This window comes from Rhipicephalus microplus, chromosome 3 (genome assembly GCF_043290135.1).
Source record: "Rhipicephalus microplus isolate Deutch F79 chromosome 3, USDA_Rmic, whole genome shotgun sequence".
Classification (NCBI taxonomy): domain Eukaryota; kingdom Metazoa; phylum Arthropoda; class Arachnida; order Ixodida; family Ixodidae; genus Rhipicephalus; species Rhipicephalus microplus.
Genome location: NC_134702.1, coordinates 166,670,649 through 166,695,139, shown reverse-complemented (window position 1 = coordinate 166,695,139; position 24,491 = coordinate 166,670,649). Strand labels below are relative to the sequence as shown.

At 44.5% G+C, this 24,491-nt stretch overlaps 2 protein-coding genes across 4 annotated transcripts in view; both read left to right on the top strand.

Annotated features, from left to right (window-relative positions):
* Positions 1–15,514, top strand: part of LOC119183397 (uncharacterized) — a 75,107-nt gene extending 59,593 nt beyond the window's left edge. Inside the window, exons 8-11 of the mRNA XM_037433695.2 lie at positions 618–815; positions 2,821–3,060; positions 9,448–9,747; positions 11,831–15,514. Of these exons, the coding sequence (XP_037289592.2) occupies positions 618–815; positions 2,821–3,060; positions 9,448–9,747; positions 11,831–12,109 (1,017 nt within the window). The 3' untranslated portion in view covers positions 12,110–15,514. The remainder of the gene's footprint in view (positions 1–617; positions 816–2,820; positions 3,061–9,447; positions 9,748–11,830) is intronic.
* The window catches only part of LOC119183264 (uncharacterized), a 41,349-nt gene continuing 30,752 nt past the window's right edge, over positions 13,895–24,491 (top strand). Inside the window, exons 1-5 of one of the 3 annotated variants that reach the window (XM_075890462.1) lie at positions 13,903–15,145; positions 15,225–15,331; positions 17,667–17,808; positions 19,225–19,451; positions 22,096–22,418. In XM_075890462.1, coding sequence (XP_075746577.1) covers positions 15,241–15,331; positions 17,667–17,808; positions 19,225–19,451; positions 22,096–22,418 — 783 coding nt within the window. In that variant the 5' untranslated portion in view covers positions 13,903–15,145; positions 15,225–15,240. Of the gene's footprint in view, positions 15,332–17,666; positions 17,809–19,224; positions 19,452–22,095; positions 22,419–24,491 lie in introns of those variants that run through there. The other 2 variants (XM_075890463.1, XM_075890464.1) reach the window with 2 other exon arrangements.

The following is a 24,491-nucleotide window of genomic DNA, read 5'->3' as shown; positions in this document are numbered from 1 at the left end:
GGATGGTTTGGAAATGCTGGCTTAGACGCAGTAGAATGCATGAGCAGAATGAGTGCGCGAACGCGTAGGAGCGTTACTTTCGCTTCCCCGGTTGTCGTGAGCTCGATGCGCTGACCGCGGGGACATGAACGCATGTGAAGTGCAGGCACATCAGCCCGCATTTTGTTGCAATCACGGGAAAATATAACAAATAAAGACGCGCACGTTCCCTTATTGCATCTCATTACTTATCTCAAGTTTTATTAATCTCTGCAAGCAATAAAGTATATAAACAACGCATGCCATGTTAAATAATTTTCGCCATAATACGCGCCACTGTCTGAAACGTCAGAGCAGAGTCGTCTACGTAGAGGACCAACGTCACTGCGCTGCCTTGCACGCAGGGCTATTCATGCGCGCATGTCATGCCTTCATTCTCTGGGTGCGCGCGCGCGAAATAAGAAGCGGTCATCTTGAAATGTGACCCGTTTCCGCGGTGCGTAGCGTTCTAAATTTTGCCAGATGTGATCATGAACGCCCAATCTACACGTTCCGCTTGCCAGCTCAAAATGGTCAAATATGCTGAGTGGCCTTTTAATAATATTGCTCTCTTTCTCTCTCTCTACCACTCCATGTAGGCTACGACTGAGGTCGAGTTCGAGGCGATCGCCGCCATATTTCCTAACTACAAGACGCCACCGGCGCACTTCATGCTCGCCGTACTCGTGATGGGTGCCCAGCAGTTAAGCGGCATCAACTGCGTCATGCTGTCTGCCACAAACCTGATCCCCACAGAGGAATCGATAGGCAACCTCACCACGCTGGCGCTCGTTCAGGTATGGCTTAGGTCCACAGTGTTTCTAGCCCGAACTTGCGTGAGCGTCGGTTCGCCAGCCGCTCAAGCAGCACGCTCTTGCGCAAATGACGACTACCTTGGTATAACGTTGAAATACTTTGGGCATTATAGGGTGAAATATGCCACATTGACCTCAGAAACAAATTTATTTATGACCAACGGGAAGATCTGAGTTTATGCCTTGCCTTAGTATGCTCGGTACTCCGAATCACCAAACACACCAATTGTTTCAAAATGTGAACTCGCGCATCATGACGTTCATTTCCCGTAAGGTGATGTAAAGCTGGACCAGGCACTCTTTGGCAAACCATACCCTAAGGCGTTAGACATTCGCTTTTGGCGGGCGTTTTTTGTTCTAGTTCACATGAAAACAAAATACAACCCATAACCGTGTACAGCAGCTGGACTAATGCAAGAGGGAAGATTCGGGAACATCATTTTTGCATTTCTATTCTTGTTTTACTCTTCTTTATTACGTAGATTTTTCATTTTACGTAATAGGTCAAGATGATTTTGTGACTAGGGTCGTGAGGTCTACCAGTGAACTTGTATATTTTTGGCAGGCTATAATTATCCTTATGTATTTATCGAGAACTCGCGTCCTATGAGGCTTACAGAATTTCAAAAGCGCCCGTAAAACACTACAAATTCAAACATAAGTAAGCGGGTGTTTTTCAGTTGGCTATTGTTCCTTTTAAATAACGTGCCTTGTTTTTCTTTACGACTACTTTTGAATAAATCCCAACTGGCCTTTGGCTGCGTATTCAGTTGCACATTTGGTATTGTTGTGTTTTGCAAGCAATCTTAATAAAAATTCCAATTCCTACAGCTGCTATCTCCTCTTCAAGCCTTTTTTTATAAAACACATTGACACTGCCAGCGCTCAGCGTCGAGGCCGTCGTGAGTTCGAGTTTATGGTACCATAGTATTATCTCCTATTGTGCAGTAGAAAGTTCACAAAGTGAAATAGAAGCAGTTACGCAGGAAAATCACGTGGTACAAGGGAGAACGTGCGTTTGATTGGATTGCAAAGCACGGTAAGAAAAAATTTAGAACTGATACCCCTAATATGTGAACCAATCAAGAGCTCATTTTCTCTTGACTCCACGTGAGCCGAATGATGACGTCATGTATTGAAACGAAAAAAAAACATCAAGGCAGAATGACACGCTTCTTGCCTTTTTTTGTATTTTTAAGGTTCGTAGGAAAGCGCCATATAAAACTTATGCTTATCTGCACAATATACATAATTTAGTCAATAAAAGAAGTATATAGAAAGATGCACGACGATAGCTTGTGGTCGTCCTGCGTCCACGTTTTTGTGTGCATGTTGTGTTTCACTTTATATTTGTATTGAAGCCAAAACTAACTAACCTAATTTTGATATTTAGCCTTCTTTAACTTAGTTGTGGACGTTGCAGCCTCCTTGACCACACTTTATAAGGGCAGGTACGGTTTATAGGGCGGACTTGGTATCACGAGACACAAACAGGATTGTTACACCAACTCAACATCTTCATGCGCAGCTGGGCGTACCCTTCGGGCGGAGGAAGATTGTAGTCCGCCTAGGCCCTACTGCTCGCTTTGCTCTTCAGTCGTACTCCACGTGCTTCTAAGGAGTATGTACAAGGCAACATTAGCGTCCGTTTTATTATCTAATCACATGATTTGATCGCCTGAATACGCGCTAAAATCGTTATTGTTAGTGCAAAAAGCCAAATATCTTACAGGAAAAGCTAACATATCAGTGATTTTTACTGTACCTGCTATATGAATTTTTCAATATATGGAAATGATGAAAGAAGCTTTCAATGTATAATACTGCAATGTGTAAATTTTTCACCTTATATTTGATGTGTCTAGTGATGTTCCACCAGTTGGCGCTTCTGTCTTCAAAAGTAGCCTGATTCGGGGATGATTCAATTCACACGAGTAAACGCAGTCGAGTATGACTGTAACACATTATTCACGTGCGCCGCATGCAGTCCCTGGTGGCGTCTCTTGTGGTGCCTTTCCTCGACATAGCGGGTCGGCGCAAGTTGCTTGTTTTCTCCAGCGTGGTGTGCTCGGGTAGCTTGGTCACGTTGGGCCTGGTCTACTACCCGGCCTTCCCAGCAGTGGCCAGTGGCGCCGACACGGCTTCGCCACATGAATCGGAATCTTTAGTACCAGTCGCCACTGCTTCCACTATACACCAGTCAAATGCTGCAACGTTCGCCGTACAGGTGAGCGCGGTTACGGAACGAGCAGTCGACATTTCAAAAGAAGTCTTATACTTCCTTTATTCTAACTTTATTTCACAGAAAGTGGCCATACAGCAGCCTTCAGTTCCTATTCTCCCTAACTATTGTCCGTATCATTAACTCATTCAGATATACGAGAATGCATATCTGATATGCAGTTTTATTGTTATGTCTATTTATGTTTTATTGTTTGTTTGTTGTTTATGTTTATTTTTGTGCTTTTCTATTCTTTTTTCCAGCTGTGATTGAGCTTTGGAATGCGTTGCCAGGCATTGTAGTAAATGCGAGCGTTCTTTACCTATTCGAAAAATTGTTGCACATGTAGTTGAGTGATTGAGCTGCCAGATAATAATCCTGCATGTTTCTTTGGTTTGTGTTTTTTCGTTTTCTTTTTTTTCAGCTTTTATTAAGCCTTGAAATGAGTAGCGAGGCATTGTTGCATATGCGGGCAGTGTTTGCCGATTGAATAAAGTGTTCCACATGCATTATTTGATTGCGATGTCACCAGACATAGCTGTATATTGGTTGGTTCGTATTTGGTTTTACCCTCCCTGTAAAAGCCCTCAAGAGAGGGCGAACAGTATTATGAAGTAAAATAAATAAGTAAATAAATTATCTTTGAAGATAGCAATATATCGATGCTTAACGAAATATATCGATGTGTAACAAAATAACAGAACTAACCAACTACGTTCCTACATACCCTTTGAGGCTAATGTAAAATTTAAGATTGCCCTCTCGCAGAAAGTACGGTGCTCAAATGTTAAGAATTATTTTACCCTCTGTTTTAAATGTTTTAGCACGAAGTGACGTTGACATTGATGTATGTTGCAGGCTTAAGCTTCTAGCGTTTTTTCAATGAATCCTATATCTGTCTTTCAAATGTGGTGGAACGTTCATGAAGTACTCTAAGTGCTTACTTTGTTTAAAATTATGATGACTCTCTGCATGCAATGAATGTTTTTAATTTCTTCTTATTCCGCAAATTGTGTGCACTGCGACTGAGTGACGCTGGACTGTAACCAGCTGGGAAGCCTAGTCAAGCACCGTCTAGCTTTTTTATCCAATACCCTGTGCTCTGTGAAGTAGTAAATAATTGAAAATGAAATGAAAATGAATTGGTCGTACAAAATATTTTCAGAAATGTTGAGTTACTCTTAACAACAAGGCTGCAGTGCCACGGTTCTGTATAGATATGTGGGCTCTGATTTTCTACACGTGTTTAAAATGAATGCCTGATGTCTAAATTTTTAAAGTGGCTAGTAAGTATTCTATTGACTTTGCCCTCGAGCCAAAGAATAAAGACATCACGGGCTCTGCGTACTTCTTTATGGAATGTCTATTTGTTTGAACCATCATTGATGTTTAATCATTAGTCACCTCGCTATTTCCTTAGAAAACAGCTTCACACCGAAGAAAACCTCTGGAGGTGAATAGAGCAAGATTATGGTTAGACAGAAGAGAGACGGCTCTGTTGACCCGCAGGTCGCCGCATCGAATCGCGGCCGCGGCGGCCACATCTCAGATTGAGTTGAAAATGCGTGAGGTCCGTGTGCCATTAAAGAACCCTAGGTGTTCGAAATTTCCTTAGTCCTCCACCATGGCGTCTTTCATAATCAAATAGTGGTTTTGGGATGTTAGATCCCACAACTATTATTAGTATAAGATTCACGGCATTTTCAACCACGCTTTCATGAATGAAATTATCAGAATTCGGCTTATTCCAATGTCAACAACACTGAAAGTTTAAAGTCGGATGTGAGGGCTAAACAGTTTCGAAATTGCTGAGTGTATAAACAAACATGATATCAACGGGCGAGGCCAAGATGTGACTTGCCGCTCTTTTTAACATCATTGATCATAAAATCAAGAACTAAAACACTCAACAGAAGCACTGATCACTGTCTGTGTAGTGTGTGACTCTTCATCTGTTCTTTAAGTGCGAGACATTCTTCAACGTACTTCAGTGACTTTGACCGAATCTGTCTAGCTAGCCGCTTACGACTTTTAGCTCCCGTTGCCAATTCGATAATTGCATCTATACCAAAATTGATACACTTTAAAGCAAAAAAGTGCTAAATGGTGTGTGGTTCGTCCTTTTGGGGACTAATGGGGCTGCCACAACCATTAATCTTAAGGACTAACGGCACTAGGTCCAACAGTTAGTCCCGACAGATGAGTTCAAGGGACTAACATTTAGTCCTCACATTTACACCTTAGTGAGTAACCGTTAGTTCCACAATTCACCTCAAATGACTAACATTTAGTCCTCACATTAGCACCTCATTGAGCAAATGTTAATCCCCAAATTTGTACCTTACCGGGCAACCAATAGTCCTCACAGTTGCACGTGGCCGCACGAACAGTTGATCCACTCAAATACTTCAACCGGATGATTTTTCTGTCCCCAGTTCAAGCATTGCTTTTTTTGCATATTTTCCGCCAGGCCTAATTTTTTTTTCACCTGTTTTTCTGCGCAGTGAGCAACAAAATGCGCAGAAAGGAACACGCGAAAAAGTAGTTAGCTACCTAAGTGTAACTGCTTTCGCAATCATGGCAACAACGAAAGACAAAAGTGAGACATCGAAATTTGTTATTTTTCTATATACACATGAAGTTTCTCGATTCTGCTAAGTGAATTCATGGTGAAGTGTTCAAGTCCAGTCTCGTTGTCACATCTTGTTCACTCCTTGTGGAGCTCCTCTACCGGAAGCGATAGATGACAGGCAATGCGGACGCCAGCGCACGCAGCCTGCTGCCAGTTGTTTTTCCAAGGAAGCACGTTCAATAATATAGTAGAAATAGTTAGAAACACATGACAGAAGATGAAGATGCATGCATATGACAGGTACGTGTGCTTTAATATAAAAACAAGCGTTAAAATCTGACTTTTTTACCTTCACATCTCAAATAGTCCTTCTGAAGCTGCTCTGACGGAAGAGATGGATGACAGGCATTGCAGACGCTAGCGCACGCAGCCTTTTGCCTGTTGTGTTTGCACGGCTGTACGTACAATAAGAGAGTAAAAATAGTTAGACACACGTGACAGAAAATGAAGATGCACGCATATGACAAGTACGTGCAAGTTAATATAAAAAAACATGCGTATAAACTATGATATACCAATAACGTTGTCTTCACATGTCGCACAGTCCCTCTGCAGCTGCTCCGACGAAAGAGATGGATGACAGGCATCGCAGACGCCAACGCACACAGTCTTCAGCACGGTGTGTGCCCACGGCTGTACAATAAGTATGTAAAATAGTGAGTCACACGTGACAGAGGATGAATACAAATGCATATGAGAAATACGTGCAAGGTGAAATGAAAACATACATGAGATATGACATGCTAATACTTTCACCATGATGTGACACGTCATCAAAGACTCATTTCGATCCCCGTAGCGCAACAACTTAGGCGCGGCGGCCGCAGCCACAACTCCGCAAACCACCGTGCCGCTAACAAGTGGGCAAGTTTGGCCGCTAAGTGAGCGACGTCGTTCAGCTCGAGCAAGCGAACGTGAGATCAAACACGGCGCTGCACGCGGAGTGTCTGCCGGCAGCGAACTTCGAACAGGAGAGCAAGCGTACGCTTAGCTGCCGCCACGAACAGCGCAGAAGAAATCGACGTTAATGTGGACCATTTTCACAAACTCGAGCGAATGCAGCGCGCAAACTTGAGTCCGCCGCCGTGGCCAACGGACGGCGCCCAGCTGCTTGCGACCTGATGACAGGAAATCCAACTGTAATGGCGACCAATTTTCAGTGAGTTCCGACGTTAGTGAAAGCCCCGCCAGCCCGTGCTGGTGCACTAACAGCGGGCGACATCCTACAACCAAGCTCTGTACGAGAACTCGCAACGTGCCTTCGATAAATCCCAACACAGCAACGAGGTCTCAGCCCAATATCGTCAGCCCGGAGCTCATCGTGGCGGCGAAGACAGGCGAGCACTCCATGAGCGAGGCCGATGGAAATTGCAGCCGATTTCCAGGCGGTCGCAAAGCACAGGCGAACTGCAGATGCCGAAGCTGACCTTCAAGATGCATTTCGTGCGTGCGATACACAACACGACCGAGCACTTTGCCAGCTAGCGCGATCCGTATCACACATGTGACAAGTAGAGTAGAATAAAGAATGATAACCTACTTGCCTTAGAATACAGCGCTGTTTTCTGCCCTGAGTCAGACTGAAGTACATATCCGATAGGCCTGTTGACTTCTCGTCCGTCATATTGGCCGTCGCAACTGTTGCTGTCGTGTGCTGGTCGTGACTGTCTTGAAGCCAGAGATATACAGCGCGGCGTGGTGACGTGTCGAGACTTGCTCCAGACTTCATGGGTGCAGCGAAACGCGAAAGCAGCAAGCAGCCCACGCTCATCCAAGCGTACACACAAGCACCTCGTCGTAATTCTTAGATCGTAGAATCGAAGTGGCCGTGGTCGAGCACTCCGAGCGCGACGCAACGCGAACCGTCGCCGGCAAAATATGCGGAAAGACTGAATCAGCAGAGGAGGAGAAGGAGGGCTGGTCACCTTGGCAACGCTTTTCGAGCTACCTGCGATCCCCGGGCGGTTTGTTCCTTTGGAGCGTGTTTGGAGAGTTAGTAGTTTTCCGGGGCACGCTTCCCTCTGTGGTTGCTCCTCAACGGTCTATCCGTTCATCGCGCGCGCCCATTGGGCTCCGTTACTTCTTTTTCGGGTAATTTTGCCTTAGAGTGTATGCCTTAACATGAATGTATTGCGAGCATAAGTGACTAGTCATAACATGAAAATAACGACGCGTATGTCATGCATGCCATAATATACTTGTCATGGTCTTGCTGCTCTTTGCGGTGATTTCATTCACATGGCATATTGCAAAACTGATATGGCATAACATGACCGCAAGGCGAACATAAGTGACAGACCCTTACGTGGAAGTGATGACATGCATGTCAATGTCATGTAAGTTAAGACTACAAGCCACGCTCCTGGCGCCCTTGCGGTCGTTTCGCTAGCTTCACATATGCCGAATCGGGTGTTACGTGGTGTGAATAGATGACGAAAGTATATGACTGGTAAAAATATGAAAATGAAGAATGCGTGTTATGTAAAAGCATGACATCATAGCACGCTCATGAGGCGCTTGCGGCCATTTCACCTGCTTAGCGTATACCAAATTTTGTATTATGTGACCTTCACGGAAGTAAATGACACGAGTAATTGACACAGGTGAAAGTAAATGACACGACCAAACATAATAATCATAATATGCGTGTCATAATAATCATAATATGTAAGAAAATGACTAACTACTACGCTCATGACGCACTGGTGGCCGTTTCGCTAGCTTCACTTATACCAAATTTGGTATTACGTGACGAGAATAGACGGCAAAGACAAATGTCAGGCAAAAACATGATAACCATGACATCGAAGGCAGGTAACGTATAATTTGCGTCCGCCTCTTGACGTTGTGCTGATTTCAAAGGGACATACCAAATTCCTCATTCGTGCTTGGCATATCATTGATTCCCACTTTACATGGGATCTGCAAGTTTTCTTGAAGGGCCACTAACCACCCCCCTCTTAAAGAAGAGGAAGTGATCTTCTCCTCTCCTTGATTAACACGATGCATTATCCTCATCCCTTCGTTCTTGCATGTACGCGAATAATATCAGCACTAAGTGCTAGAGCCTATCAAGAATTAGCGCTTCTTGGCTGTACGCTGTTATCGCCGCTTGCGCGCTTGTAAACACAAAAATGAAGTTATTGGTCGACTGTGCACGATGTTTATGCAAGACAATAAAGAGCGGATGAGTGGCTGCATAGCAAAACAGTGCAGGAGACAAATCACACTTGATATTTCGCGTATATCAATGAATCAAGAGCATGTATGCTGTAGATATCACGGGAACTGCTGTCTACGTCAGAGTATGTAGTGCGCCAAGAAGGATGAGAAATATCAGGAAAAAATATTGCTCTCTTTTTTGTATTTCGGGAGCCTGGTGAGTGGCCCTTAAGGTTTGAGTTACTTTTACAGGGATCAAGTGCAACAAATTTGCCCACCAGGGATTCGCAAGGGACACTAATAAAATTATTGACTGTGAAACGCCTGCAGCCCTGCAGCAGAAAATGTTCTTGCAAGATAGATCTAATGGTAGCTTGGAGTGTAGGTGAAAAAACTTCACATATTATACAATATCATTATATATTTCTTGCATTTTTGTGTCCTAAAAGAAAGGGAAAGGCACTAAATTATGACATGACATATTTTTAACATTTAATTGTGTAACTCCAGTTTTTATAAAGGAAACAAAGGTGTTCTTTCACATCTCGGGATTTCTTGTTTTGTTTCGCCGTTTGGAGCTAATGTTTACATCGGTGCAGGCAATCTTTGTTGCTGGCTACTCTGCCGGCCTGGGTCCGGTTCCATGCATTCTCGCCGTGGAGTTGGCTCCACTGCGTGCCTCTGGTATGGAGCTGGGCACCGTGTACGCCGCCAGCTGGGCGGCGTACTTTGTGACAGCCAACTATTTCTCCACATCGAGCACGATGCGTTGGTTGGCCATCACGCTTTGGGTGTACAGCGGCCTGACATTGACCAGCGGTTTCCTTTTTCTCGTCCTGCTGCCGGAGACTGCGCATGCGTCCATCGAGGACGTGCTGCTTGTGGGGCAAGAAGTAAAGGTGGGTGAGACCACGCCTTGGTCGTGCACTTGCCTCACACATTTTTGTATTGCCTCTTCCCGAGTAACCTAGGATGCAGGAGCCTCTTAAAGAAATTGAATGCATATGATCATAACATGTAAGATTGTCCACGTCTGGCAAGCTAACTTTTATGACCCGTGTTAGGGGCAAACATGGCACAGAGGTCAGTAAAGTATGCCGCAATGCTAGAATCTGATTGAGGGTAAAGTATGAATGCAGATTTTTCACAGTAGGAAACGGAACAAAAACACCTTGCCGATTTATTTTCTCAGGTTGTATATCAGAGGGAGATGTGCAACTAAGATGCGCTTCTTGCGACCATACTTAAAACCTGGAGACCTATTACGTGCCCTGCATGCTCATGCCAACATGATCCGACTGACATAGAGACTCACTTGCACGTACTTTGGTACACTTTTTTGGGTCGGCATAGCTTATTGGCTTCTCTCAGTAGTTATTGAAAGTCCTGCACGACGTTTGAAACGACAAGATCGAGTAGAATATACCTGCATGCCGCACTGATCCACCGCTAGCATACTTCAAAAAGCAAGACAAGCTGTGAATTCTGGCGATGCTGCTGCAGGTAACCGCCTTAGAGATAGCGTCAAGAACTTGAAAATTATCGCGAACAACTCAATCTTAAGAATACGTGGAGGGGCTCAGCTATATTCAGTATCGCTGGAAGGGACATGATGGATTTTAGCGCTGAATGAGAATACAAAATGAAAAAAGTGTATGCATACATAAATACGTACGTACATACACATACATACATACGTACATACATACATACATACATACATACATACATACATGCATGCATGCATGCATGCATACATACATACATACATACATACATACATACATACATACATACATACATACATACACGGCTGCTGACCCGCACGTCGCGGGTTCGAGTCCCGGCTGCGGCGGCTGCATTTCTGATGGAGGCGGAAATGTTGTAGGCCCGTGTACTCAGATTTGGGTGCACGTTAAAGAACCCCAGGTAGTCGAAATTTCCGGAGCCCTCCACTACAGCGTCTCTCATAATCATATGGTGGTTTTGGGACGTTAAACCCCACATATCAATCAAATCAATACATACATACATACATACATACATACATACATACATACATACATACATACATACATACATACATACATACATACATACATACATACATACATACATCGAGGGCGGCAGTCAGAGGGAGCAAGGGCACCCAAAAGTTTAGATCAATGAATGAGTAAAATCTATCAATTGTTTCCATAACTTTGAAAGACAGTTGCCTATAGTCTTAAGTACAGCTATGGTTCGTTATCATATCTATCTAATAATACTCCTAATGTGAACGAGCACCATAGATTTGTGCCTTTATACGCTCTCAGAAAATGTTTCAAAAAGCAGAAACACAAGTTTCTCGTGACGTGCTTCGAAAGAAATAAAATGAGGACGAGGTGGTTGTGCCACTAAGAAGCTGCGTTTGTTACCTGTCGGCCTCAGGTGGAGGTGGGCAGGCGTTTATAATAGAACAGTGATTTTTTGCAGGACATAGTGGTGCCTAATAAAGATACCTGAAAACGTACCACATTGCGCATGGCAAAAACTGTTATAGTTGAGCATCTCTCACTAAAACTTGTAAGATTACCTTTCTGTACTGTTTATAGATATTGGGTGACGGGATGTGTGTAATACTGAATGATATTGCGAGTACTTACACTGTCGCAATACATTAATAGTAGTCCTTGTTCGAAAAACTTTACTGGCCGAACTGAGGCTTACCAATGCAGTCAATTTTCGCCTCTCGTGCCCCTTTTCCAGCAGCTTGTCCTCGGAAGTGGTCCCACTAATTATCGAGCAAACCAAATGCGAGAAGGAAGTTTACAGTGGCTGATTTGCCACTTGAATGTTTCGTCTCGGCTGTTGATGGCCAAGCAGTTTAACGGCCTGTGATGCCATGGTGCATCTTAACCCCGTGAATCATAGGACTTATTGCCAGATTGCCAACTTCGCATACTCCGGCCTTATTACTCTATTGTGCCCACCTTCTTCCAGAACCGCCACAAGGAGACGATACGACGTGCTGCAGTAGCACAGGAGAAGGCCTCGAAGGCAGACGTCGCACCTGTTCCCCGTCCAACACAGCAGCCGAATAACGCAGCCGTAGCAGTGCCGTCTGGGCATTCGGTAAAAGCAGCGCCTTCGAAGGGGCCACAACAGCCGTCGGCGGCTACCGGTGCTTCGGCCGCAACGTTTCGGCGACCTGGGAGGCGGAAAGGCAGTGAAGCCTTCAGGGGCGCGAACGGCATGGACAACCCGAAGAGGCCGTTTTGAAGCGCTCGAATTCTGTTGACGGATCTCTTGAACTCTTTCAAATCAAGTGTCCGGTGGCACGCACGATGCCAAGTACGATGCCGTTGTGCGAAGCATAAAATCCTGGATTCCAGATAATATAGTACGACAACGTTGCTACGGCTACACTTAGACCGAAACATTCTGCGTGTTAACAATATTAAGCGTGTGCTTTTTTTTCTGACTCGTCAAACCCCGGCGATTCATTGCCACGATTTGGTATTTTATTACTTAGCTCAAGTAACGCTTTTCAACGTCTTGTTATACTGTGTGAGGTTAGAAGTGTTCAATATGCAATCAATGTGAATCCTTGTTTTGTTGTTTCTTCTATCAAAAACTTCAAAAAAAAACAGTAAGGACCCTCTAGATTCACAAAGTAATCATAAACCTGTGACCATTCTGCTGAAATTTGTGCAACACGATCACAACCTAAAGTCATTCCATTGTTTATTGAAAACGTGCCGGAAAGAAAAAAAAAAAAGCCAGGTGGGTGTCGTGCAAATCTCATGGTGAACAGATATCGGCGTGTCCGCACGCTGTGAAAAACACCAGCGGATTCGAAGCCACCATGAACCAAATTGAAGCGGTGGAGGTTCGCCGTGACAAAACGCCTTGCTGCAGTTCCCATTAAGGCAAAATAGCGCGCTTTAAGGCTAGGGCAGGCGTTACACTTTCGTCCTATCTTTGGACACCGAAACATCATTCATACATAAAAAAACGCATTCGATAGCTATATTATAAACACTCAGTATCCTTAAGGTGTCCAGTGTACTATGTAACGAATTTTCGTCTCTCGTGCGCCTTTTCCAGCAGCTTCTTCGCGAAAGTGGTCTCACTAATTATCGAGCAAATCGATAATTAGTGGGACCGCTTTAGTTACAATTTTAGAAAACCAAGCATCGTTCATACATAAAAAAACAGATTCAATAGCCTTCCCAGATGTTCTTCTGTATATATTATAAACACTTAGTATCCCTACGGTGTCCAGTGTACTAGCTGTCTTGCGGATGTGATATGGCAATTTCTGGGGGCTTCGATCCACATAATATTTCTTGGTGTCTCAATACATATTCCTGTGGTAACCGGCTATGAAACTGGTCAATAGATAAAAACTTCATTCGGGAAAACTCTGGGTCTTGTACATTTGTCAGAGGTCTAAACTGCTGTGTAATCAATCTCACGTTCTCTAGTAGAGTTGTCTTTCTGTATCTTTGTGGTCGAGTGTTCATAATGCCATCAATAGTGATCACCAGCAAGTTATATGTACTTCTCATTCATCGACTTTGGCAGCTAAACAAATCAATATTTTTATTAGCTACAGCACCATAAAAAGTTGTTTGGTGTAAGCCATTTGTTCGTTATGCGATGCTTCTGATGAACAAAAGTTGCGAAAAATTTGTACTCTAGAAACTACTAAGCAAAGTTCAGAATTCATGGTTCAACTGAAGATAATTAATTTGTTCAACCTTTAGTGAGACGCGGGTCAGTAACCTGACTATAAAAAAATGAAAAGCAGCCTGGAAAAGTTTATTATAATTAGTGCCCGGAATATAGGCGTGATCATGATTTCTATGGAGTCATATTCAAGCACACGGTATCTAAAGTAAAGGATGGCTACGTCACTGAGCAATACAATAGAAAATTATGCAGCGCTCAATCATGGGGTTTTAAGCGTACTCCGAGGAACGAATAAAACAAGCTAAATAATTATGGAAAGCAGATTTTTCTGCCACGTATGGGGAGGCTGTCACACCTGTGAAGTCGTTGGCGTCTCGTGGCGCACACGTGTTTCACGGATAGGCAACATTTAGTGTTCAGACTCATTGAGTGGTAGGTGGTGTTGTACTGACGAGCGTTTATCACGAGCACCATCATCATCATTGTGAGTGGAATAGCGCCTGCAGTGACGCCTGGCGAAGAGTCTGAGTGGCGGCACATGACACATGGGCGAGTCTTTTCGACGCGTAGCAGTGGGCCTGAATAGTTGTCTTTCGCGGCGGGTCCACGGTGGATGCATCGTGGGTCGTCTGCCGTGGGCCCTCGTGGTGAGTCAAACGTTAGTGCCGCTGCCTTCACGCTATCTTGTGTTTGATTGTCCTGCCGCGGTGGTCTAGTGGCTAAGGTACTCGGCTGCTGACCCGCAGGTCGCGGGATCGAATCCCTCCTGCGGCGGCTGCATTTCTAATGGAGGCGGAAATGTTGTAAGCCCGTGTGCTCAGATTTAGGTGCACGTTAAAGAACCCCATGTGCTCGAAATTTCGGAGCCTCCACTACGGCGTCTCTCAATCATATCATGGTTTAGGGACGTTAAATCCTACAAATCAATTAATCATGGTGTGTTTGTTGGAGTCTATTGTAATGTTGTGTTAGGGTTTTTCGGCGTGTTGATCACAACTGATGTTTGGTTTTATTTGGCCGGCGACGTCGTTTTTCTACGACCAATTGAATATTTGAGTGTGTCTGGTACCTTTCGATGGCGTCAACTGAGCCGGTGTGTTCCGAAAGTGGGCCTTTATCCGTGATTCCACACTAGCTGCTCAGTGTAGAGTTCTTGGAGCACCGGACGGCAGTTTTTTTTTTGTGGTTCAGAACAGTCTTCTCAGCTCGGGTAGAGTAAGTTAAGGGGGTCTTACATTGCAAGCGTCGGTGGTGTGATTTGTTGAGGGCGAGGAGAACGGTTGTGTTGGCATGTTTCAACTTGTGAGCAACTTGAGTTTTTTTGTTGCTGTTGCGGCTCGCAAGTAGATCTTTTTCTTGTTTTTGTTTTTATAAGAGTGTTGTTGAGTTGTTGGTACGAGAGACTCGTGGTCTGCATTCCGGGGTGAGCGAATCTTATAGCACATGGATCAGGCAAAGCCCGAACCGAGTTAGTACGAATGCCTTGTAGGTGGCCCGAGTTTCTGTAAATCGCTTTTTCTACCTAATTCTCCGGGGAGTCGGTTAACGTTGCTTCCTGGTCTTTCGGCTTGGCGCCGGGGCATCGTGACACCGGCCGAGACGGTGGGCGCTGATCACTCGGTAAGCAGCTGTGTGTGGCGAGCGAGTAGGGCATCATACAGAGTGGATGTGTCCTTGCGGCTGCCTTTGCTGCGTCTAGGCTGGCTGCAGGATGGATGCCGGTTGTTGTGGAGAGACTCACATGGCCCAAGTCTCTGCGCAGCCGCCTGTCGAATTCCGTCTGGTCATCTGCTGTGGGCCATCGTGGTGAGTCCAATGTTGGTGGCGCTGACTTCGTGCTACCTTGTGTTTGATTGAGTGCATTACAATATTGTGTAAGGTTCTTTAGCGCGTTGATTACAACTGATGTATTTTGATTTGGCTGGCAATATCGTCGTTTACAAAAAAATGAATAAATGTGTGTGTTTGGTGCGCTTTGACAGCGTTGAATGTGTCCGTGTGCTTTAAAAGCGTGCCTCAATCCGAGTCCTCACACACCACACACACCATACAATAAATACGAAATACCTATTGACGGCTTCAATAAGAAATCGATGCTTAATATCGCCTATGTTTTGCAAATACTTCCAAAATCTGCTCTAGGTAATGGCGAAATAACAGCAAAAATTGCTAAAGAAATCATTTCAAGAGCTCCCTAATCTCTTAAAAACTATAATCATATTATTAAATGATCGTGAATTCTTTTATTAGAAAATTGCTAGATTGATTTCAGTCCATAAAACAACTGAGTGCAATATACGACAGAGATAGTGGACTAAATTGTGCTAACATCTAGTCTGGTAATTTAATTGAAGGAATTTTTCATGTTCGTAATAAGGAATTCGTAGAAGAAAAGGAAACTCGCGCTCACTTTTGAGTTTGTGTTTGATCTGCAGTTAGATTAAATTTTAGCACCCTCACTAACGGCCACATTAGAATTGAGGCACATTATGTATCATTGGATTAGTAAAACAAGTCAAACTCGAGTAATTGAAGTCACAATCACTAGAATGCATTGTTGAACTCCGCAGCAAAATTTATACGTAGAGCTGGTCTGGCAGCCTTCCCTTATTGTTCTTTTTGCGGAGTAAATGAGTCAACTGCACATTACCCCACTTTCTGTAAAGGATACTCTGCCTTACGCAAAAACACTTTAGGTACCATTTTCCGCCTGCTTAGAATGAGTTTATATGTGCAAATTGTGCTTTCTCTCGGGGCTTTGTCTCTTGGCCAGAGTGACGGGAAAAGTGCTGACGCATTGCAAAAGCTCGCCAAGGGGGAAAAAAGCTGAGGTTTTGATGTCGATCTTTGCTAGATTTTTTCATATTACTTGGACGAATTCTATTATACCCTAAATGCACCGCTTCAATGTAATCCACTACAGTTTACTATTCCACTTTCAAATTCATACTGTTTCAACTTTTTTTTGTTTCAGTGAAAAGAAGAATTCTAGACTTTTATTAAAGAAGTCTTTGATGGTCTCGTAGTAGCAGGCTTGGTGCCTTAGGTTGTATACGAGCGACTACTGGTCAGCTGCCAGCTCGTAATAAGTTCACGTGCTACGTGACGCCATACAGGCTCATAAAGAGTGTGCTGCACTCGTCTTCATGGCTACAGATGGCGCTGACTGGTACTTCCACACTTAACATTCACATATATACCCAATGAAGTGGCTGGCAGGGTAGCCGTCGTAGTAGGTTAGTGGTAGGGCATAGAACACATGACTCAAAGTTCGCAGGTTTTGTTCCTGCCCACGGCAAGTTATCTTTTCACTGCCTTTTCTTTCTTCACATTTACTTTACCATTCAATCTAACAACCTCTGCTATACTTCTTTCCTTGGCATTATATATATATATATATATATATATATATATATATATATATATATATATATATATATATATATATATATATATATATATATATATATATATATATATATATATATATATATGCAGAGAGCCTGTGTCATTCGAATATTTTAAATGCTTCAGAAGGGATTCAAGCGCTTATCCGAAAATATTTACGTCAATTCGATTAGTGTAGAAACCAGATCACAAAGGTTTAACCCCCATGTGTTTTAGATACACTCGCAGACACACTCTCAGCAGGTACCATAGTTCATAATATGGCTAACGTGGACGTTTGTTTCTGCAGCGCAAGTAGAAAAGATTCCCATTTGTGATAAATTCACTATGTTTAGATAGTAAGCATCTAGGCTTTCTTATAATATTTATCCTGGGAAAAATTTATGGTGATTCATTAGAAGCTCTGAAATTATACATAGAATGGAAAAGAAAATAACCTCATTATCTCCTGCAGAACGTGACTGGGTCGCACGCCCCGCTATAACCTACATGGGGCAAAGACGAACCACCTGAGCAGGATGCTGAGTCCTAGTACTCTACTTTTGCAGGTGCGGCCAGGTGTTGTCAGGTGATGATAATGATAATTATGATGATGAATCATAGGGTAGCATGCCAGTTCTTGGTGATGATTGCTATAGGGAAGAAGATATCACAATCATCGTCAAATGAAGTCACGTTTGTTGGCTTGATCTAAGCTGAAGGAGAAGAAGATTACCCATCTTTCGGCTCGCAGTGTTGGAACCTACAGCAGGAAAAATGCAGCCTGACGTGACCGCCAAAGAAGAGAAGCGTGTTGAGGAAGTGGACCATGTGGAGGGAGATATCGCCCAGCAGAGCCGACGTATCTTAAAGGAGCACCATTTCCCTCCGTCTTGGTGAGCTCGCCAGTTCCCAGCGCACATGCTACTATATCAATATCCCAGCTAAATCTTTCCACCACCGTCGGCGACGCCGTGAGGTTCCGCCCGCATATAGTTCAAATTAATAATATCGCCGTGCTCATGGTGCGTTGTGCATGTCAGTGAAAGCGAGCCAGGGTGGCCGGCAAGTTCGGCTAAAACAGAAAGGAAACACCAGCTTTTTCTTCTGTTAAGTACGTCGCTCGATAAACGAGTTAGCTGCTGACCTTGCTTTGTATGGCAGTTTATTGTGTTGCGGTCGAATTCAGTGTTTCGCCCAGCTAAAGAAATAAACACTTGCGCAAAGAAAGTGACGTTACCAAGGGTACTAAGGATGCTGATTACCCTTCATTAAGTTTATTGAATGAAACGTAACATCTGGCATTTTGCTGAGCTCACTGGGTGCAAGGCCATTTTCTCTTAAATAACTGTAAAATTAACCCCGAGAGGTAAGGCTGTTCTTTTATTAGGAAGTGAATAAGGTAGTCATTCTTTTCACGAAAGTTTGGCTCGATGATTGATGTCGACGTTGAGGCTCAGAATGACCCAATGCCAGAACAATAAATCCACATAATTTGAAGGGTCATGAACAAGCCGCAAATAAAACCAATAGTTTAAAGAACGCGATGTTAACATTAGTTTTTCAGTCGAACCTGTACCGGTATGAAAGGCCGCTTTACATAATGGTGTTGGCATACCGAAAGCCAAGCAACTCGAACGCTCTGCAAGCAGTACCCGTAGGAGAATGCAGTACAGGAATTAATAGGTTGTTGCGATGGGACTTCACGTTAAGAAAGCCAACTTCGTCATCATTGACATGTGAAGTAAGATTACAGCCTCGTGCAAACACGTGCGGGGTGCACTGCTAACACCACACCAGCATGCCTTGCCGAGGAAAATGCTGAGCACTTTCAACCTGACAGAAACAGTCTGACAGGAACAGTCAGCGCGCTACATAAGGCCGCTCACCTGCGGAACACGCCGTTATCGACGCAGCATCTACAAAAAAAAAATCACGCCCTTGTCCACTCTATAAGCTGACCTTCAACGCAACTCGCGAATAATATTTCGCAACATCTCTTCGTGACAACATGCTAGCGAAAGCAGTGCCTTTATGTTCATATCTAATAAGATTTTGCTCAGAAATTCTATGCCATTCTTAATTATATTGGCACTGAATCAAGGGCTCATTGCAACATCACGTTTTTCTTTGTTTTACAATGACTAACGAGGTCCAGGAGAAAAAAATAAAATACTACCTAATGGCAGGCATGAACAAGGAAAAATAAGTTTTGATTGTCTGCCGGCAATAATAATCATCTGTGGACCTACGACGGTGCTCTATAGGATTAAGCTTTTACTTATTTTCATTCCAATTTTTCTTTATTCGAGGCGCGTAGCATGGCTGGGAATCTTCTGCCAGGGCTTCAGCGTGAGTGTCGACATCGTACTGCGCAAAAAACTGGCGGAGGACCCGCGTTATGGTCGAGACGTCGCCATGGCCGTCGACGACGTCAAGGAAGTTGGTCACATCATGGGATATGTGGTCGGCAGTGTGCTCATGCAGGCGACCGGTCGAGTCACGGCACTCTACCTCTACGGCGTCGGTGTAGTCTTCGGTACGCCTCACCCACATATCTGTGCGAGCACTTGTTCAGTCTTTTGTGGTTTATTCTGCCTTGTATTTCGAGAACGTAAACTGTAGCTGTGCAGGAATGTCTATTGGGGTCGAGAATCTTAACAAAAACAATTGTTATGGCCTTATGTACCAAACCTACACTACGATTATGAATGCCTGGAGGGCTACAAAAATATAAATTACCAGAAGTTCTTAACGTGCATTGACTTACAAGTCCACGAACATGTAGCGATTCTCCTACACGGAAATATGACCAGCGTGTTCGAGAGTCAACTTTGTGACCTTTGAGCAAGCAGTCGAGTGCTGAAGCCACTATGGACGACCGCGGCGGGTACTACGCATCTTTGGAATGCCTCTTTGACTTTTGATGGGCTGTGCACGTCGCGCTCTTATCCACAATTTATGTCAATGCTAAACGGAAACAACACTTTCATTTGCGGGAGTATAATATACCGTGGCAAAAACTTACTTGTTTCTTTTTTGTCCTATTCGCATAGCTTGAGTTGATGACTGCCTGAATGATAACTGGATTGCAATGATGCTAGATGTTGGAGTTAACTGGGTTAGCTGTGAAGTTAAGTCTGACGTAAGTCATATCATGATCTCTATAGCAAATTGCTTTGTCAAACCTGAACTCTGGGGTCGCTGCAAAAGAGGCTTGCTGAAAGAGCTGAAACACTATCTCCATAACAGTGACGACCGCATGTTCAAACCAGCCCAAGATTCAAAGGTTCATGAATGTGCTTCGCGCACGCACACTTTCTCAAACACACGGGAACCATTCAGCGTTTGTGCCGGTGAAGCTTATTGCTACTGACATTTTTGTGTTTAAAGTGAGCGTTATAATAATATGAAGAGGCCAAACAGTAATAAAAGTTGCGCGGTTATGTTTTCTTCGTGAGGGATGACGTGTGGCACCTCTTCGTGACGTAAAGATACGTGCAATGAGTGATACGAACCAATTTATTGATCTCATAACTGGAGCGTATGTCTTCAGTCAAACACTGATGCACGTGGAACCAGACTCACTCCTTTAAAAGTGCCCGCACCACATTTGCATGTGCGCATGGGCACGCAAACGCTTCCGCCGCTCTTTGCCGCACTTCACAGGACATTTTGCAAAGTACGTGTTTTGCTTACGCACGGGGAATGGCAATAAACCACCTCGTGAGAACTTTAAAGAAAAAGGGCGTTCGTTGTTTAGAGAGTTCAAAGAAACTACTTGCTTCGGGCCCCCCTCAAGTAGCAGAATTGTTCTAACGTAGAGCTCTGCTCGAGCACGTACGTAGCAACCCCACTGATGCAAGCTTTATGGATGCTGCACCATATGTCCAACAAGAGGCATTCACTGTTTCTATCGTCGACTCGAATTCCAGGCTCACTTGCTCCGCCAAGGTACGAACATCAAAGCCAGTGATAGCAAAACAGGTTGCAATCGCGCTTGCTATGGTAAATACCCGCAGAGAGTTAATATACAAGTTCAATGTGAATATCAAGGCCTACGAAACGAGTATGGTAGCCCCTCTGGCCTTCCGCATTCTCTAAAGCGTCAAAAGTATCACGCCCCATTCTCTCATTTGGTTTTCCGCTAAACTGGGGTCCTTCGAGGGCACCACCTCTAACCCCAACGAGGGCGCATATGAGGATGTGCGAGGGCTCACTGACCGCACCGCCCCCGCACTCTTTGTGCCTTGCGGAGAACCCTTACTCACGTTTAGCGAAACAGCAAAACACTTCTATCCGTCAAGACGGGTATTCCCCCTCCCACACCTTGCCTTGTGCAGGGCGCAGACATGCGGTTACCCTCAAACTATTTAAAGCCAGGGCGTATGCTAACCCTGTGGTTTTTATGCCGTGTACCCTGAACGGTATCCAAGTGTGGATTGCCCTGGCTGTGGGCTATTAGCAACATTCAACCACGTGTTGTGGGAATGTGAAGCCATCGGCTTCACCTTCAGCGAGGACAGGTGGGCAGTGCTCGTACGCAGCCCCGAACTTCATGATCAAACTCTGGCCGCCTAGAATACCTGTAAACAGCCCGCCAAGCTCGGCTTGACGGTCACTACATGGGATTAGCCGGGTGGCGTGAAGTCTCTCGTGCGTGTTCACAAGACCATAATAGAGTTTTAATCAATCAATAAATCAATCAATTATTCAATCAATCTTAATGGACGTTGATACCTACGTTAAAAAGAATTCGTAGTTACATTGAACTCACCTGTGTGACATTCACGCCCCCTTGCAGCACGACCTGAAAAAGCAGAATGGCACGCAGATTGAGTTCTTCCATTTTCAATGCGTTCACCTAACGCAGCCGTTCTATACTTCGTAGACCCGATGGCGACTTGGCGATGCATGCGATTCTATCACATCCAACGTCTCGGTTAGTTCAACTATTCTTTACATTAAACCTATGCTCACTAACGGACACACTTTCTGATGCATTTATGGTCTTCGGACTCATCGTTCGTCAGGGTTTTCTTCTTCAGAATTTCGTATGTTACAGGACGCCTACAAAACATAGTTAACTTGATTTCGTTGGCTGGTACGGTCCAAATGAATTGCGTGTCAAGGAGGAGCTGTTCTTCAGAAAATCTTTTCAACGATGAGCCTCTCTTACGCAGGAACACTGGCGACGGTGCTGTGCACAACGCTGCCGCACGTGCCGACGGCATTCCTGATCTGCGTATTCCAGGCCGTGGCGGGCGTGTTCGGAGCCGTGGGTAGCCTGGCCGGATACGTCTACCTGTCCGAGGTGGCTCCCGACGAAGACCGTGGCATCGTGGCCGGCATCGAGCACTGCTGCTACCTGCTCGGCCGATTGGTCGCCAACATGTTTCCGAGCGCGTTGCCTTGGCAGTGGCTCGCCGTCCTCTCCCTGGCACCAAGCATGCTCTTCGTTTTCCTCATGAGGTGGACCATTGAGTCGCCGCGGTGGTTCTTGCAGGTCAGTGAGCCACCATTGCGATGTTGGAGAATATGCGGCAATATAGCGCGCTACCATATTTTTGCTGATATACTGGTCGCTGCGGTATCAAGCTCGCTCCCATTCGCTCCCCGTTACTTGTAATAACCTTGATAACATGTTTTTCTAATCAACTTAACTTCCCATACTGCTGCAGCTACGGTCTTGTGCTTTTCGAGACGTGTTTTTTGATAAATAAGTGGTACGAGCGTATAAGAATAAGCGCTGAAGCGAATAAGCATAAAGTGGGCCTTAAATCAGTGTGACATCTGCGCAATGTGAGTAACATAGGTTGTTTACAAATAGAAAGAGCCAGCCCTGCAAATACAGTTGACATTTCATCACAATTATGCCCACATGGGGTCTTTTTTTCAAAGCAGTTTCGAGGCCTGGTTGGTTTCTCTAGTACAATATTTCACCGTCACTTGGAGTGCTTTCGTTTGGTTAGTGCCAGGAGTCTGATATTTATCGTGTGCGTTTATCGGGTCAACGCTGCCGTTGGCAGTTTTTTTCTCAGCGCCTTCGCGTTTTAATTACGAATGTTTATGCTCACCGTCAATAGATGGAGATATACACTAATTTATATGGAACTTTACCTCTAGCGCCATGGTTGGCATTAGTTGGGGGGGGGGGGGGGGCACATTCGTTCAAAGAATAAATCCGCAGCCTTGCGACCAAATAAATAAGATGTTAAATTATTCCCTTCTGAGATCACTTGTGTAACAAAAGAATAGTTAAGGAGATCAGTTCTGAGGTTGTATGACCACACTTTTAATTTGCGGCCATGAGGAGAGGACTGATAATGTGCTAATTTCAAATATTCTCAAGGAATAAAACATTTTTCTTATATGAAATGAATAGAATAGTTTGTCTTAGAATAGTCACCGATCTTGCGAGCAATACCAATTAAGCTCTCTGTTCATACAACCAGAGCTTTTTGTTCGGTCATATTTAAACGGAATAAATACTGCTGCGATCGAGTGAATGCGCTGAAGTGCATGAGTTTGTAGTTCATGAAATGGATCCCACGCAGAACAGGCATATTCCAGTATTGGTCTATTGTAGGCCTAATATGCGGCCTGCTCCAAAGGGAACTCCGGCGTTTTTTTGATAATCACCAATTTCAATAAAACTTCGAACATACTTCCGCGTTGGTACCTTGGTGATATGTGCCAAATTAAACAACCATTAGTCATTTAGTTTTTTTAGAAAACAAGTTTTAAAATCGACAGCTGATTCTGGAATCGCACTTGCAAACGCGGGCCGCCCTGTGTATGTGGCGTCAGGGCCAACTTTTTTTCAAAAACCCTACGTTTCCTAGCAGACGGATGCAGCGCACAATTTCTTCTACGAGTTGACGACAATGTGAGCACAGTTTGTCAGCTCTATACAGTGTTTTAGTATTCTTTGACGTCGAATCTCACAACATTGAGCAAGGAAGAAATAGATTCGGGGCATGTCAGATGCTTCAGGCGCCGGATGCTCGAAACAAAAAAGTTGGCCCCGTATCGGCATGTTGCACCGCGAATGTCATCTAAAGACGATATATAGTCTTGTGACTGGACAGAGTGAACAAAACGTTTATTTGATGTTCTGCGCAAAAATGGCAGCATATGCACGGAGTGAATGATGGCGAGTGGGGCGAAGCGTTTGTCCGTTCATTCGTTCTTGCTTCCGTCCGTTCCTGCGCACGTCTGTGTAACCGTCCATGCGTCCATCCACCCGTCCGTGCGTGCGTCTGTTCGTGCGTCCGTCCCTGCGTTCGTCCATGCATCCGCGCCTGCGTCCGTTCATGCGTCCATCCATGCATCTCTCTGTGTGTCCATTCGTCCATCCATTCAGCACTCTAAGTACCACCATCTCGCATCTTTTCCTCATATATCCTCCATATAGAAGCACCGCCATCCAGCGGACATTTCAAGGACTAAACGGGAGGTGGCACATGCACACTTTCTTTTAGCTTGCGCTTCGGGTTTACTTTTCACCTTTAACCACCTCGAGTTCATGGTATATACTAGTTCACTGTTTCATGGTTATGCGGCCCAACGCTCGCTA